The 14851-nt window shown below is 45.1% G+C and overlaps 3 protein-coding genes across 3 annotated transcripts; 1 reads left to right on the top strand and 2 right to left on the bottom strand.

The window, feature by feature from the left end:
- Positions 1-12: 12 nt before the first annotated feature.
- Positions 13-1058, bottom strand: LOC135390917 (ATP synthase subunit delta, mitochondrial-like). The gene is made up of 4 exons (XM_064620898.1): positions 841-1058; positions 493-646; positions 297-385; positions 13-227 (listed from the first exon to the last, which is right to left on the bottom strand). The coding sequence occupies exons 1-4, from the start codon at positions 973-975 to the stop codon at positions 105-107; spliced, it is 501 nt and encodes a 166-aa protein (XP_064476968.1). The 5' UTR covers positions 976-1058; the 3' UTR covers positions 13-104.
- Positions 1059-2066: 1008 nt separating this feature from the next.
- On the bottom strand, positions 2067-3682 carry LOC135392669 (U3 small nucleolar RNA-associated protein 15 homolog). Its single transcript, XM_064623391.1, is given in 2 exon segments — positions 2067-2722; positions 2725-3682. Coding segments are annotated over 2 exon segments (1521 nt in total). The 5' UTR covers positions 3647-3682; the 3' UTR covers positions 2067-2123.
- Positions 3683-4751: 1069 nt separating this feature from the next.
- Positions 4752-14538, top strand: LOC135390915 (uncharacterized). The gene is made up of 5 exons (XM_064620896.1): positions 4752-5008; positions 6106-6260; positions 6992-7139; positions 8922-9189; positions 12126-14538. Exons 1-5 carry the CDS (start codon positions 4894-4896, stop codon positions 12169-12171), a joined length of 732 nt encoding a protein of 243 aa, XP_064476966.1. The 5' UTR covers positions 4752-4893; the 3' UTR covers positions 12172-14538.
- Positions 14539-14851: the final 313 nt, after the last annotated feature.

Below are 14851 nucleotides of genomic sequence, written 5' to 3'. Positions count from 1 at the left end.
ATCAAACAGTGCTGCTCAAACAACACAAGCTGGTCTTATTTTATTGAAACACTGGTGCACTTCCCTATACATTTCAGTCATCTAGAACTCTGCCGAAGGCTCATTTAATCAAGGGCTTTGACCATGGCCTCGTGCACTTCAACTTCAATCTGTGCTTCAGCTTTTGCTTCATCTGTTGATGCGGAAGTCAGAGCGTGTTGCGCCTTGGCGAGACCTTCCCTGCATAGCTGTAGTCGAGGGGGAAATCTTACATGGAATCAACTGAAAATTGAATTGAAACTGACAAAATAGCTTACATTTGGGTCCAACCGCTCGACTGGCACCGCTGACTGGGCTAGTATCTGCACTGAGGAGTCTTCATTAACGGTAATTGTACCGCTGCTTACTGAAACACAGCACCAGTCATGTAGTGGAATATCTCATTGCACAACCAACAAAGCTTAGCATGTGTAATTCAAATGAAGCACTTGAAGCGCTCGTGAAATTGTGTACCAAAAAACTTCTTGGCATCTCCCTCTTTCGTAAATACGGTGAGCAAGCCCGGCTTTAAGACTGCCAGTGCCGGTACGTGGTTTGGAAGGATACCGAAGCTGCCGCTGTATGACGGTACGTCGACCTGCTTAACATCGACCTTGTTGTAGAATGACTGAAAGAAAGGAGCTACGCTTATTATGCTCATGGAAATTAAGCTTAGTACTAAGTATACTACGTAATAAAAAATATATCAGGTATAATAGGTTCGAGGATATTATCCCAGAGTGAATATCCTGTTGTTGTATCGAACGTGTGATTCCCGACAGAGTGATTGTGGCTTCAATATTTTCCAGAGAACCGGCTTACCTCGATAGGCGATGCAAATGTGAGTGGCATTTGGGCGTCAGCGTACGTTCTCGCCTGTACGGACTGCGATGCCAGAAGCCTTGCTCGTGGTAGAACATACCGACAAGCTCCAGATGTGGCTCGAAAAAGGGACATTTTAGTTAAAACGGTTCTAATCCGTGTTTCTAGTGCAGTAACCTTCCTTTGCTAATGGTGGTGACCCTTCAGGATGATGATGATAGCTATTTTCAGTAAAGGTATGGCAAAGTTCACATTTCTGTATAGATATATTTTATAAATATCTCATTATTTGCGAAACCTTTGTTGTTTATGTAATGTTCGTAGCTTACTCAAGAAATTTGTTCACAGACGACGCAACGTGTTGTGAAAGATGGCGCAATGGCCCCGGCGGTAAGCAGATTGCAGATTTGAACTTCTTAAATTACAGAATGTGTGCTCCGCGGTTACTTTTGCGTTGGAACAACTTTTCTTTTGTGTCCGACAATAGGCTCTATGCTTATAACCCATTTGCGCGTCATACCCCAACGGGACGAAATATGGAAAGACAGAGCGTTCGCCCTGTTCTTCTTTTCGTCGCTTTTAAGATGAACCTAGAAGCCCATCATTTAGTTCATTGGGTGCTGAGCTTGCTCGAACCTTCTTTGCCATAGTTTCATACTTTAATACCGAGGTTGACCGGTGCACGAGGCAACTCGCGGATTTGTGCCAAGGGTCTCCTTAGGCCGCATCGGCCTTTGGGCGTACGCCGATATGGCCAGTGAATTTTGTCGACTGTCATAACGAATATGTCCCAAGGTTATGTCCCTCCTGTGGGATGGTACCAATAGCGCGGTCTCCTTCGACACTTTGGGCAAAAACATACATGCAGTCTACTAATACTGGCAGTACCACAATCTGGCTTCACGTAGTGCACACAGGCATTAGGTGAAGCCGACTTGCAGAACGGTGACAGTGACACCTACCAAAGAAATGAAAATAGACTACGGAAGTTATACATGATGAAAGGACGCGAAGACGACACGGACGGACAACACGTTGAGCACAAACTGGCCAGTTCTTTCAACAATATGTGATAAAAGCCAGCTAGTTCTATTTGACTCAGTTCGAGTTGTCGAGATAAGTAATCAAGCACGAGTGTCAAGGCTAACAAACATTGTCAATAACACGGTTATCAACAATGCCAGCTTACACGTAAACACTGCACTGCTCAAGTCACCCAACATAAATGAAATTATACATTCATTACTAACATTTTATTTATGAATCGACCATAATCAGCAATATCAAACTCTGTCATCCTCAGCCACGACATTGCTACACGAATTTGCCATCAACATTTCCACACAGCCCCGCAGTTCCATCATTTCCTGCACGTTTTTCACTTCCTGTTCAACCACCTTCTGCAAAATCTGAAACCTCCTCAGTGTCTCGTCACATGTCGTGATCTGAGGATAGTAAACCTCGATCATCACCATTGCTACATCTAGTAAAATCCTGCAAAACCTTGTGTCTGCCGCGTAGCGCGTGACAAACTGCATCACGTCCACCAAGTCTTTTCCGGTCCTGCCTGCAAGTGCAGGCTTCAATGCTCGCCTTCTTATGAGATCCTGCATCACCGAAACAGCAATTTGTGGCTGGTCCATGAATTTGGCCTGCCGCAGCGCCGCAGTCAATGCTTTTGAAACTTGGAAAGTACGGAGATATGTATTGTACTTTGACAAGTACTGTGCCTTGCTCTCTGGAACGACCGTGTCACCACGTTCGACTATGAACCCAGGATCAGTCGAAACAGCCTGACTGAAACTTCTCTCCCTCTTTCGTTTACGGTTTGAGACGACTCGGGGCTCGTCCAGCTTTCTTCGCTGAACCGAAAACAGCCCGATGTCATTCCGACAACGAGGACTTTGTCCTGTGGCGAAATGTCCATGGACAGAATTGGTGACGGAAAGTCCAGCGTGTGGACCACCTGATAATTCGAAACATCGTAGATTTTAACGTGACGGTCCAGTGAACCTGAAAGCAGCCTCTGTCCTTTGCTGGCTAACTTGAGACACGTGACCGTCTTGTGATGTTGGGCGATCTGCGCTAAAAGTTTGCCAGCTACGATGTCCCAAACTCTTATACTGTTTCCACCAGCTGTGAGGAAAACACCGCCATTCGGAAACATGAGCACCGAGTCGACGGGCGCTTCGTGATCGACATTCACAACGGCTTCGGATGTTCGTATATCGAAAATCTTTGCATGATGGTCGTAAGATCCGGATAATACGATATCCGGATTCGCTTTGCAGACAGCGCCGCATCGCACGTAGTCGTCATGCGCGTCGATCGTTAACAAACGGGTCTGTCCAGGTATGTCCCACAGACTCACTGTAGAATCATCCGAAAAGCTCACAATCTGCGTGCCTTTCGGCGTGAAGTTGCATCGTTGCGTCGGTCCTCTGTGGCCAACGAATTGTCGGAGGAGTGACTTGCTTTTGACGTCGAATAACTTCACAATGCCATCTTCACCTCCAGCTGCTATCAAGTTGCCGTCAGATCGAAATACAGCGCCGCAAGCAGCCTTGTTGAACTTCGAAAATCGCTGCGTGACTTCACGACTGACCGGGTTGAAGATCTGCACTCGGGTGGAACAGGTGACGGCAAAGCTGTACGGCTCTTGACGCGAAATGTCGACGTGGTTGATGGCAGAAACATCTTTTACGGTTACGGGGAGGGATAGCTTGCGCCAATAAAGGGTGTCTTCAGTTGTTTTGACGCCAACACGTGGTAAGGAAAGCACTTGCACTCCTTTGAAGGCAGCCATGATTGAAACGTGCGCCGTCTGGTGCGTTGTAGCGCATCCTACGGTTGCGTGCTGCAAACCATGGGACAACCGCGTCGTCTGCTATTTGGTAATGTAAAAAAAAAAAGCCCGAGTTTGGGCAAAACAGACTTTTTGCCTTCTTGCGACTTCTTTTTTGCCCAAACTCATGCTCTTTTACAGTATGGAGTTACTCCACCAGCTCGCTTGCATTTATGCTATTTTATCAATCGCGTCGTCTGCTATTCCATACTGTAAAAAAGCCCGAGTTTTGTCAAAAAAAAGACGTTTTTGCCTTCTAAAGACCTCTTTTTGCCCAAGCTCAGAGTATTTTTTTTTTTACAGCATGGAGTTCCTCCACCAGGTGGCCTGCATTCATACACTATTTTATCAGTTTCGTCTGTTATTGTTTTGGGCTGCTTTATTCCGTTGGATCGCCTCTATGCGAATGAAATGTTCAAAATTTTTATTTTTACAGACGTGTTAGATGTTGACAGAAGGAAAATCCAGTGATCGCGTGAAAGTATGACGAACGACAAATGGGTTGGTTATGTATGAATCTATGTATTGTAGGCGACGGCAAAAACAAAAGCATACGAGAAAATAGCGGATAAAAGACAAAAGTTGTCATTGTATATCCAGGAAGAAGTCTGAGGTCAGCGTCATTGTCCGCCAATATTTCGAATAGAGATTATTCTTCTGCTGATTATTATTTACTGTCCTCTGTCCTCGGTACTGCTGTTTAAAAAAAAAAAAAGAGAGAGAGATTTTCTTTTGACCATTCATGCATATATACCTTAATTTTTCATAAAAGTGGTATAAGTAACTTCCACGGAGTGGTCACTTCTCTACTTCCTGTCTCTCCACGAGTAACTTTGCCAATGCAGCAGCGCAGATGAGCTTGTTGATAGACAAAGTATTTGTTGGAGTAAATAATTTCGCACGGGCATGGTAAGGCAAAAATTATGTCCCGCACTGTGAATGACCCAAACAGAAACTGAATCGACTCAAAAGCCGCGTCGGACAGGCGAATCGTTTGGCGCATGCGTAGTACGGCTGCCAGAGAAGGTACAAAAGAGCAGACGCTTTGGCAACCATTTCAGATACGAAACGGGCGCGCCGTTGCATGGGCTCTCGTCAGTCCTGAAAGGGAAGCTCAAAAGTGTCAACATGGCAACGAGGTGATGATTGTTGTTTCTGCTCGCTGGCAGGCACCTCAGTAGTCAGCAGCAATATAAAATGCGAACTCCATGGACATTATTTCTGCTACTGACCGCGACATGGAATGTCTACGAAACCCCTCTACAACCGTAGGACGTTTCGGATTACTTCTGCTGATCTTCTTCAGCTCCGTCCACGCTCTAGGTAAAGTATTTCTGCTTGTTTGGACACCATCTCGAAGCCCTTTCTCTTGCCGAAACGTCGGCTAGTATTTGGTCCATGATACCACGTTTCAAACTTCGAGGCTGAAGCCAGTAACTTTTTTTTTCTCCTGTGTTGTACGCGAGCTTGTATTTACATGCAAACACGGCTTCCGGCGCGCTTGAAAATCAAAACGAAAATCACTTTGACGTACAAAATCTTGTGAAGCAGTCGATATTTTGCATTTACTCGTAGGTGATTTGTGAGTTAGCGTTCAAATGAGGGCAGGTTTTGGTGTTTTGAAATTTCTTTGTGGAAGGGCGCGGAACTTTTTCCTTTGTGTTGCTCTGCACATTTCTCGAAGAGGGACAGGACAAAGTCCCAATCCGTGTATCTGGCGTAGTTTAAAGATCAAGCACCCGTAGGTGAGCCCATTTTATAGAGCGACGGTTGATTGTTGTAGTTGTGCGTAGAAAAGTGGACCGCGCTGAACGCATTGATGATGTGGGGTTCGGTGACCCTCGAAATGACATCTGGTCCCTCTGCTTTGCATTTCGTGTCACGTACCAGGGAAAATGATTGATGAAACTCAAATTTCGGTTTTGTGATCGTCGCTTGGCAACCATTCGCTACACGCTTTTCGACGGCTTTGTGTGCTTTGCTGGAGAGCAATGAAGAAGGCAGTGCGTTTCCGGTGCCTGTGGCTTCACATGTCTGGTAGAGCAAAAGAAAATAACGAAAAAGCCCGTGCGGCAGGTGTTCGGACAAGCCGGCATTTGAGGTCAATCATTGCTGTCCGTCATTGCGAAGTCATTTGGGTCAGTCCAGCAGGACAAGTATTTTTCGCTGTCTCCTCGTAAGCAGAATGAGAAGCTCCGATGTTTGCAAATTACAGTGAACTGGCCATTATCGAAGCTATGTCTCCTGTCTCTGCTGACTGCATTGTTTTTCGAACTTTTGCTGGGAGGAAAATTACAACATAACAGCGAGGCTGGACGAGCATAATTGTAACTGTAATTTGAAGGAGTGTGTTGTGCGTTAAAGTTTTGCTTTACGAGTGTGGTATAAAAACGATAGTGGTTGTTTTACGAACAATGCAGTGAAGACGAATGGCTCGCAAGCGGTGGCTCCAGCGGCGCAGCTGCAGGTGAGCCTAGTCCGTGCCAGCGACACCTTCGTCGAACTTGGCTGGGCGGCCAACGCTTCCCTCAGCAGTTGCGAGCTCGCCTATGGACCCATGGCTGACACAAACCAGGTACTACAATACCCTGAAAGCAGATCTCCACCACGTAGCACGCTCCCTTAGCCAGCTGTCGTCTCGAGTGACGTCATCCTCTTCCCCGTGATTCGTGGAAAACGTGACGCGTATGCCTTTTTGTGACACTTACGCGGCTATACGTTGATTGTCACAAGGTGGCGGTGATGTAAGAAGCCGTTCTTGGCCTCACAGCTGGTGAGCTTCGTCGCGGCTATAGCTAGTATATGAGATGATAACGGTGAAAAAAAAAAGTTGAGGACGCGAAGTAATTGTCACAAAAAGGCGTACGACCCGCGTTCTCCGCAAATCGGGAGATTTTATGCGGTGGAGTTCCGTTTTGGCAGCGTGATATCGCTCTCTTTCTCGGACTTTTGAAAATAGGAGGCTTACGCCTTTTTAGGACAATTTGGATATTAGAAATTGTCACAAGAGGCGTATGCCCCGTTGTCTCCTCAAACCGGAAGCGATGCCTGTATCGGTCGGCACAGTGGATGCGCAGAGCGCGTTATGCGGGGAAGTTTTTTTTTTTTTTTTTAGAGTAAAAAAATGTGTGTAAACCAGAAATGCCTTGTCATGCAAGTTATTCGAGCCTTGCAACATCCTCGCCACGTGGTTATACACGCGGAACGTATCTCGTTGCCCGAACCCCTTTGTATAAGAAGGCAGTGTTTAAGGCGGGACCACCTGCAAGTGGGCATCGTAAACGACGAAGCTATATTTGTGATCAGGTGGAGGTGCTGTCCAACTTCCTCCCTCGGGGTCCCACCTTCACCGTGGGTGGCCTTCAGTGCAACTCTTCCTACCACTTCCACATGGTCTGCTATTTTGGCAACGGCACCGAAAGAGTGGCCTCAAACATCCTACGATTCACAACGGGTGAGGCTCCTTCCACCATTCATCATCATCATCTTCTTTTTCTTGTTTCATCAGCTGCACGTTGTAACTGATCCCCGTGGTGCATAGTTTGATCAGCCTGCACCAGCTGGTGTATCAGGTAGCCCGAAGTGCGCGGAATTAGCGACACTTGTGAGGAAAGGGACATGAGTGCCCATATGTTGCAATTATAGTAAGATTATTTCGGTCGAATATTAGTATCGCAATAGAGATATTGAACCGTACTTTTTTTTTACGTTCCTCTTTTGCACTACACTCTTAAAAATGAGCTTCACCACATAGCACTCTGCTAGCCAACCATAATCTCGAATGATATCGTTGTCCGCCTTGATTTGTTGAAAACGGGAGGCGTACGCCTTTTTTGTGACACTTATGCTGTTTATAATTGTCACAGGAAGGCGTACGCCTCCCGTTTTCAACAAATCAGAGCAGATAACGATATCATTCGAGATGATGGTTGGCTAGGAGCGTGCTATGCGGTGAAGTTCATTTTTAAGAGTGTACGTTACTTTTCGAAATTAACTGAGTTACAGGTAGCTTATGAAAATAGTATATGAGTTGCAGTTACAGCTGGTACCTTCGAGTTGTAACTATAGTCACAGGTACCACGTTAAACTAACTCAGATGGCAAAAAAAATATCGCGCTACCTGGACAACTTTGTTGCTATTACATTTTACTGTTGCTTTCACCAAAAGTGGCAACTATGTCTTTCCCGAGGAAAGTACAGCTCGTAACTGTAACAAATTAATGAAAGCGTAACCTGTTACATGTAACTCAGGAATTACCCAACACTGTTGGAGAGACACAACCCGATATTTTTCATTTCTTTCTCTTTTTTCTTATTCTTCTTTCTTTCCTTTTCCATTTCTTTTCTTTTTTTCATTCCTTTTTTTTTATTCCTTTTTTTTTATTCCTTTTTTTTTTTTACAAATAGCTTCCATAAACTGAAGCCCTCAGTATTTCGAAGAGCTAAAAAAGAAAAAGAAAAAAAAAGATAGCGGGAGCAATCCGCACAATTGCTTCCTGCTGTGTCCCGCTGTCTTTCAAGGATAAAGAGTCGGCTAATTACTCCTAACGTGGGAGTCACTTAAGTGTGGTAGGTAGGTTTCTAGGCTTTGTGGTGGGCAGCAAATGAGTGACACCTCTTATGTTGCAACAGAATGCGGCAAATTATGTCACCCCCGGCAGCTGCATTCTATGCGTGTCAGTCCTTTTTTCTTTTTCTTTTTTAAGACCTTGCGTTTATATTTATTTCGGCTAGAACTCTGTCTAACATAATTGTTTGTAGACAATGAAAAACGTTACGTTGTTAACGTATCGGTTTAATTTTAATTTTAATTCGCATTATTATAGTTGCTCACAATGTAGTACAATTGAGTAACAGCATTTTTTTCTCTCTCTCTTTCTTGAAATTCTGGAAGTATAGACATTATAACTCTTCGGTGTAAATGCGCCTTAAAACAGGAACCTCCGGCTATGGCTCATTTTAAATAGGGCAACGGCAAAAGATGGCGCCGTAATTCAATTCTAAGCTGTCCCACGGGCTGCATTTATTTAGGAAAGCACGCGCAACGGACCTTTAAACGCGGGAACATCCAGTAGTACGAAGTAAACAATCTCCTAAAAAATGGTCGCGGCGTTTTATTTCTTTGTCATACGGAAGGGAAGCATAACTCGCGACTTTCTTTTCGATTGCTTGGCTGTCCAGCGTACTAACTGCACCCGTCCATTTGCCCCACCACTCGTCCCACCCCACCCTCCAGGGGCAAGCGGCTCTGAGGGTGGCAACCCTCATCCAGGGGATCGAAGTCCCCAGTGGTCTCCGGACCCTTATAAGGGTTCCTACCACGCAGTCTTTAAGCAGACTATCTTGCGTGACGGAGACGGCGTGCGAGGTGTGCCTTCTTTCAACGTCCTCCTTGGAGCCGTCGCGGGCATCGTAGGTTTCCTCATCATCAATGTCACCGTCGTCATCGCCGTCAGGCGGTGCTCGCATCGGCGCATGCGAAGAAGACGGATCCTTGTGCTCGAGTGAGTCTTGCCAATTTAGCCACGCGCACAAACACATATACCACATTCAGATACGTATAAACACACAAAAATATGTGGGTACGTGCGCGTATAAGTATATAATAAATGAGGTTGGAAAGAGTCGTAGGAAAAAGTAATAAATAGAACGTATATAAAGGGAGAAAGTTATTCAACCGAAACTTTATAGGGATAAAGTTATTAAACCGCAACTTTAAAGGGATAAAGTTATTAAACTGTTAACTTTAAATGGATAAAGTTATTGGCCTTTTGTTCCTCCTCCCTCCATTAAGGAAAATAAATTGAAATTGAAACAGGTGCTGGGGGGGAGGGTAGGTTGACAGTGTCGATGTTTCAGGAAGAGCCCTGAAGGAGCTTCCAAAGCAATGTCGACAATCTTATTAATTTCCCGCTTGCACTACTTTAATTACCATATCCCTTAATAAACTCCATGATTTCTTGTTGTTGCTTTCCGTACTGTTATTGTCCGCACGCAGTTATTTATTATTTTGCACTTGTGCCACTTTGTCGTCCGACATTTGTGTTTCACATATTTCTGCGCGTTTCCCGAGATATATATTCTGTAATTACAAACTTGCACACCAGTATGTACTACATAGTATACGCTGCGGTACAGTGCTTGCATTGAGTCATGCCAGATAATATACTCTGCCTCCTAATTCGTGACAGCACTATACCGAAAGCAAGCTTTTGCGGCAGCTCGGCTAAAAACAGTACTATGTATACGCTATGAGTACAGCAAGTTCGTGCTCTTCAGGACCACGTGACCACCAATCTCGGGGCAAAAACGCTTCTTGAGTTATATCAGCACAGCCCCCCCCCCCCCCCGCACGCACACACACACACACACACGGACTTGCGCAATTAACGTCCTGTTTCCTGTTGCGCCGCAGTTGTCATTTTTATTTATTTATTTTTTCGCGCACCACACCCGTGGTTGCGCATATTAAAAGCTCCGTCGTCACTAAACCACAACCTCGAGGTCGTCGTCGTCAACGAATCGTGACCGACGCGAACCCCTGACGCAATTTCCGGCTGGGAATGCGCAAATTTCCGGTTCGATCGGGGTTTGCATATTTCGCACGAGCTGAACGAGTCGCAGATATGCACGGATGAAGAAATATGGAAAAGCGATTAGGGCGAAGGCTGAGAATATGCCTGATGATTTCGTTTGAAGCAGGTAGAAACTAAGGGAGTGAGAGAAAAAAAAAGAAAGAAAAAAGAACCGGTTTGATTCCGCGTGACTTTCCATTGAAAGGAGGGAGGCGAGGCTTAGCTTAGTCTAAGATGGTAGTTCCTTCCTATCTGTCCATACCTTCCAGTTCCCTTAGCATTTCAATTTTAGCCTCTTCAGATCAACTCTAGAAAGGCGCTTTCCGTTTGAGACGTTCTCAATTTTCTTCCGTGAGGCAGCACTTTTTTTTCTCTCTCTCTCTTTTCAACCAGATTTTCGCTGATGATAAAATACTCAGTCCTTTTCCTTTTCGTCAGTCCGCGAAATCTACTTTATTTTCTAAAGAAGTCAAACACGCTGCACGAATACAAGGTCCTAGTCCTGCTGAAGCGCGTTAGTTGACTTAGACACCACGTAAGTGTAGTTTGGATAGGGCAAATTGTTTACTAGTGACCTGTTACCTTTCGGGCATTTCCGGTAAAAATAGTCTTGCATAACAAATTTTGATTGTTTAAACTCGTTTGCGCACATTTATATGCTTCTATCGGTGCACGCTTTCTGGCTCGTATTCGACAGATCTCATTTTGTGATTCCGTAAAATGTTTCGTGCACACACTTTTGTCACAAATGTCTGAGGACGACGCACGAGTTGTACTTTGTTAAACTGGTAATCCTTTTCCAAAGCATTCGCCATTGCCGCTTTCATAGAGGGTGTTGAGGGTATATCGTGTCATCCGAGGCTCATCTAAAGGATTGCGTGGTGTAACGCAGAGGTGGGCATCCTCACGAGGAGACGTGAGGACGTCCTCGGCATTACATCGCGGCCGTTGAGGTGGAGTGAGGAAGAATTTTCAGAAAAAAAAAAAAAAAAAACACTGATGTTAGGTGAGGGAATTTTGCTGGAAACGATTGAAATGAGAAAAAAATTCTTAGAAACGAACGTGAGGTGAGGTGAGGTGAGATGAGGTGTGGATTTGGGAAAAAGTGAAGAGGGGGCAAAGGGTCGTGAGGGCGTTTGCCTACCCTGGCGTAACGCAGCGCTACACTCCTGGAGAGCGTGCTTTGCCTGCAAAGCGTGGGAGTTGGGCAGTGAAGCACGCTTACCGCCGGTGGGAAAAGGCGCAACAGCAGCGCCTTACGGCGAAAAGTGCCTTCTGCGACAGCGTAATTTGAAAAGAAGTACAAAATTAATTTCAGTCGCCTCACCTTTTTTTCCCCTCTTTTCGGTACAATCGTCCCCGAGGCCTTTCGTGTACGAGGAATTAGTTGATCGCTCCCGTTGGAGTGTAGGATAAATAGGGCACGTCAATTCTGTGGCTCTAAATCCTCTAAGCCGCAATAACTCTTTCGTCAGCAGAAACGTTCTTCTTCATAGCACGTACAGAAATACGATTGGAATGCCGTCCAAGTGGGATATTCCGTTTTATTCAGTTGGCAACAAGAGCGCGGATTTACTCTGTAATCGATTTGGGTAAATCCTTCTCCGAATAGAACCAGACCATCGTGCTGCTGCTGCTGCTGCTGCAGTGGGTGCCCAGTCGTTGTCAAATACTTACCCATAATATCTTGTACATCGGCGCGTTCTTTCTTTCTTTCTTTTTTTTTTCTCTCTCTCTCCGCTATTTATGGCGCAGTTTTGTTAGGTAAGCACAATCCACGTCACAATTAACTGTATGACGTCACACTGCCGTAAGCGTTGTTAAACTTTCTCCACTTAATTCGACCTTCTCGTTCTCTTTTTCAGGGACAGAGACAACGACGATTTTCACTACGCCAGGGCGTACAACTGATACGATCATCTATACAACAACAAGGAACTTTGGAAAGCACGAGTTGAAGTTTGTTATTGTTGCCACTTCGCACGTTTTTTGTCATTGCCCACGCGCACATCGGGCACGTGCTGTGTAGGGTTCCTCCAACACATGCACTCTCCTGAACTGGTGGATGTGTATTACGTTGCATGTCTGAACGCATTGTTCCGCTGGACGAATGTTTGACTGGAGAACACTGCTGAGCATCGTTATCACGTGATACAAGCGTTACCGCGTTTATTTTTTTCATTTTTTTAAAGGAAATATTCATATCGATCAGGATGCAGGGTTTATCCTCTTATTGCCCCGTATCTGAAGGATGCGATTAATAGTAGGAAGCGTGATATTATACGTTATCGCGAAAGGGGGCTAGCCATTTCGTAACCAACGATACCATATCAAGATCTACAATGTTCGTCTGGAGAATACCTGCGAGTGTTTTATAGTTTACCAAGGTCTCGTCTGGACTTGGCTGCCTTCAATGTTACCGTGTCAACCTCCGTAGAGAGATAGCGCAATGTATAGGCGTCGCTACCGCTTTCGTAAACTCTCCCGTCAAGGACCGTGGGTGTCGTGCTGGCTATCCCATAACCGATGGTCTTCTGCAAAGAAGGACGAAGCCCACTTAGTTTAGGCAACTGTAGTCGACTCCGAAGGCGTCTAAATAGACGTCTTTAAGCATTAAGGAACCGCAGTAAGGGACCAACGCGATATCAGAGGGAAGTGCTTGGTAGGCAGAACGCCCCCTGTTGACTTCCCAACGCAGATTACAGAGTGCAGCATTTGTCTGCTATTGATGCGACTATAGTGTATGCTGATGAATGCTACGTATGAATCTAAAGACGTGTCAGACTCTTCTTCTCTCTAATCGTTCTTTTTTTCTTTTTTCTGTCGTCTGAACTACAGACAATTTTTCTGTTTCCCTTTATGTGTTACAGGAGCACTAAAGGACTTGACTCCCCTCTTCGTATACGCATCGAGCACTAAAGTGCAAAAATTTTCTCTCGCCGAGTGAAAGATTCCGCTGCCTTGGCAGCAGTACAGAAGGAACGGATGAATCGTGTTCCATTTTGTATCGCTCTCAAGGTAACGGCGTGTACATTCCACGAGGAGAATTTTTTGCACTTTAATGGCTCCTCCTTCAATCGCCACAACTCCCGTTTAAAGAACAGTAAACAAATAAAGTAGTAGGATGCTTATAATACTCTTCCCTTTGCTGTACTTTTTTTGTGTGTGTATTTTTGCATACAATGCCGTACAATGCAAATTTCTCATTTTTCGTCCCAATTTTCTCATCGTTCATTATAGACAAGTGATATCAGCGCATTTTGATGAGTGTGGGTGGTTTTTGAACCACACATCACGTGACAGATCACGCGGGAGCCTATATGACGTCACCCGAATTGTCACTGCAGCGTCTCCGCAGCGAGCAACGTAGAACGGACCTTGCGTTTCTTTTGAGCATATCCATTTTGTGACCCGTACCCGTATACGTAGATTTTTGCATGTTTTATTGCGTGGCAGCCTCGTTTCCGGGTAATATACGGTGTTTTCTCTTCGCTCAGTGCACTGACCGGATACCGGTACCGGATACATCCGTACCGTGTAATTCTTTTGAACTGTACGCGGCACTCCCTACATTCGAGAAACCAAAAAAGTTCTATACAAAAAGAGGAGGCAGCAACCGCAGTGAGGGCCAACTTTCTGAAAAATACAATTCACGAGATGACATTGGAGTCCCGGTTTTAGGTTTCGTACCCAGTAGCTCCATTGAACCACGGAAACAGGAGGCCTTCATACGTATACGCACCCAATTATCCGCTTTGCATTTAGTCCCAATTTTGTATCTTTTTTTTTATCTGCGTGTATTTTGATATCTGTTCTAAGTTAACCACAAGGTACGTCATGCTACGCAGCCATTATACTACTTCGGCCGTCGCCCATACAATCTTTTGTTCCACATGATATCGCCACACTCTTAAAAATGGACTTCACCACATAGCAGCCTCCTCACCAACAATCATCTCGAGTGACAGCGTTCTTTCCCCTGATTTGCTGAAAACTGGGTGCGTACGCCATTTTTGTAGTATTATGCAGTTCATAATTGCCACAAAAATGGCGTACACCCCCTTTTTTCATGAAATCAAGGATACGAACGTTGTCGTTCGGGGTGACGGTTGACTAGGAGCGTGCTACGCGGTGAAGCTCTGTTTTTAGAGTGCATGTAATCTCCGACAAAATTGTCGGCTATGACGACATCATTCACTCTTAAGGTTCATCGCACACTCTTAAAAATGAACTTCACCGCATAGCACGTTCCTAACCAACCATCATCTCAAATGATATCGTTGTCTGCCCTGATTTGTTGAAAACGGGAGGCGTACGCCTTTTCTGTGACACTTATGCTGTTCATAATTGTCACAGAAAAGGCGTACGCCTCCCGTTTTCAACAAATCAGGGCAGATAACGATATCATTCGAGATTACGGTTGGCTAGGAGCGTGCTATGCGGTGAAGTTCATTTTTAAGAGTGCATAGCACGCTGAAGACCAACTATTGCACAATACACTCTTAAAACAAAGCTTCACCACATAGCACGCTGAAGGCCAGCCATTGTACCGAGTGATACCTCTTTCACTCTTGATTTGTGGAAAGCGCGG

The sequence above is a fragment of the Ornithodoros turicata genome, chromosome 4, assembly GCF_037126465.1.
Source record: "Ornithodoros turicata isolate Travis chromosome 4, ASM3712646v1, whole genome shotgun sequence".
NCBI lineage: Eukaryota > Metazoa > Arthropoda > Arachnida > Ixodida > Argasidae > Ornithodoros > Ornithodoros turicata.
Note: the sequence above shows the minus strand (reverse complement) of the source record. Positions and strands in the feature narration are given on the sequence as shown.

Coding starts and splice junctions, on each gene's coding strand:
- LOC135390917 (XM_064620898.1), bottom strand. CDS start 975: ATGTCCCTTTTTCGAGCCACATCTGGAGCTTGTCGGTATGTTCTACCA. Junction 647..840: donor CATTTGCATCGCCTATCGAG/GTAAGCCGGTTC, acceptor CCTTTCTTTCAG/TCATTCTACAACAAGGTCGA. Junction 386..492: donor AGATGCCAAGAAGTTTTTTG/GTACACAATTTC, acceptor GCTGTGTTTCAG/TAAGCAGCGGTACAATTACC.
- LOC135390915 (XM_064620896.1), top strand. CDS start 4,894: ATGGACATTATTTCTGCTACTGACCGCGACATGGAATGTCTACGAAAC. Junction 5,009..6,105: donor CAGCTCCGTCCACGCTCTAG/GTAAAGTATTTC, acceptor CGAACAATGCAG/TGAAGACGAATGGCTCGCAA. Junction 9,190..12,125: donor AGACGGATCCTTGTGCTCGA/GTGAGTCTTGCC, acceptor TCTCTTTTTCAG/GGACAGAGACAACGACGATT.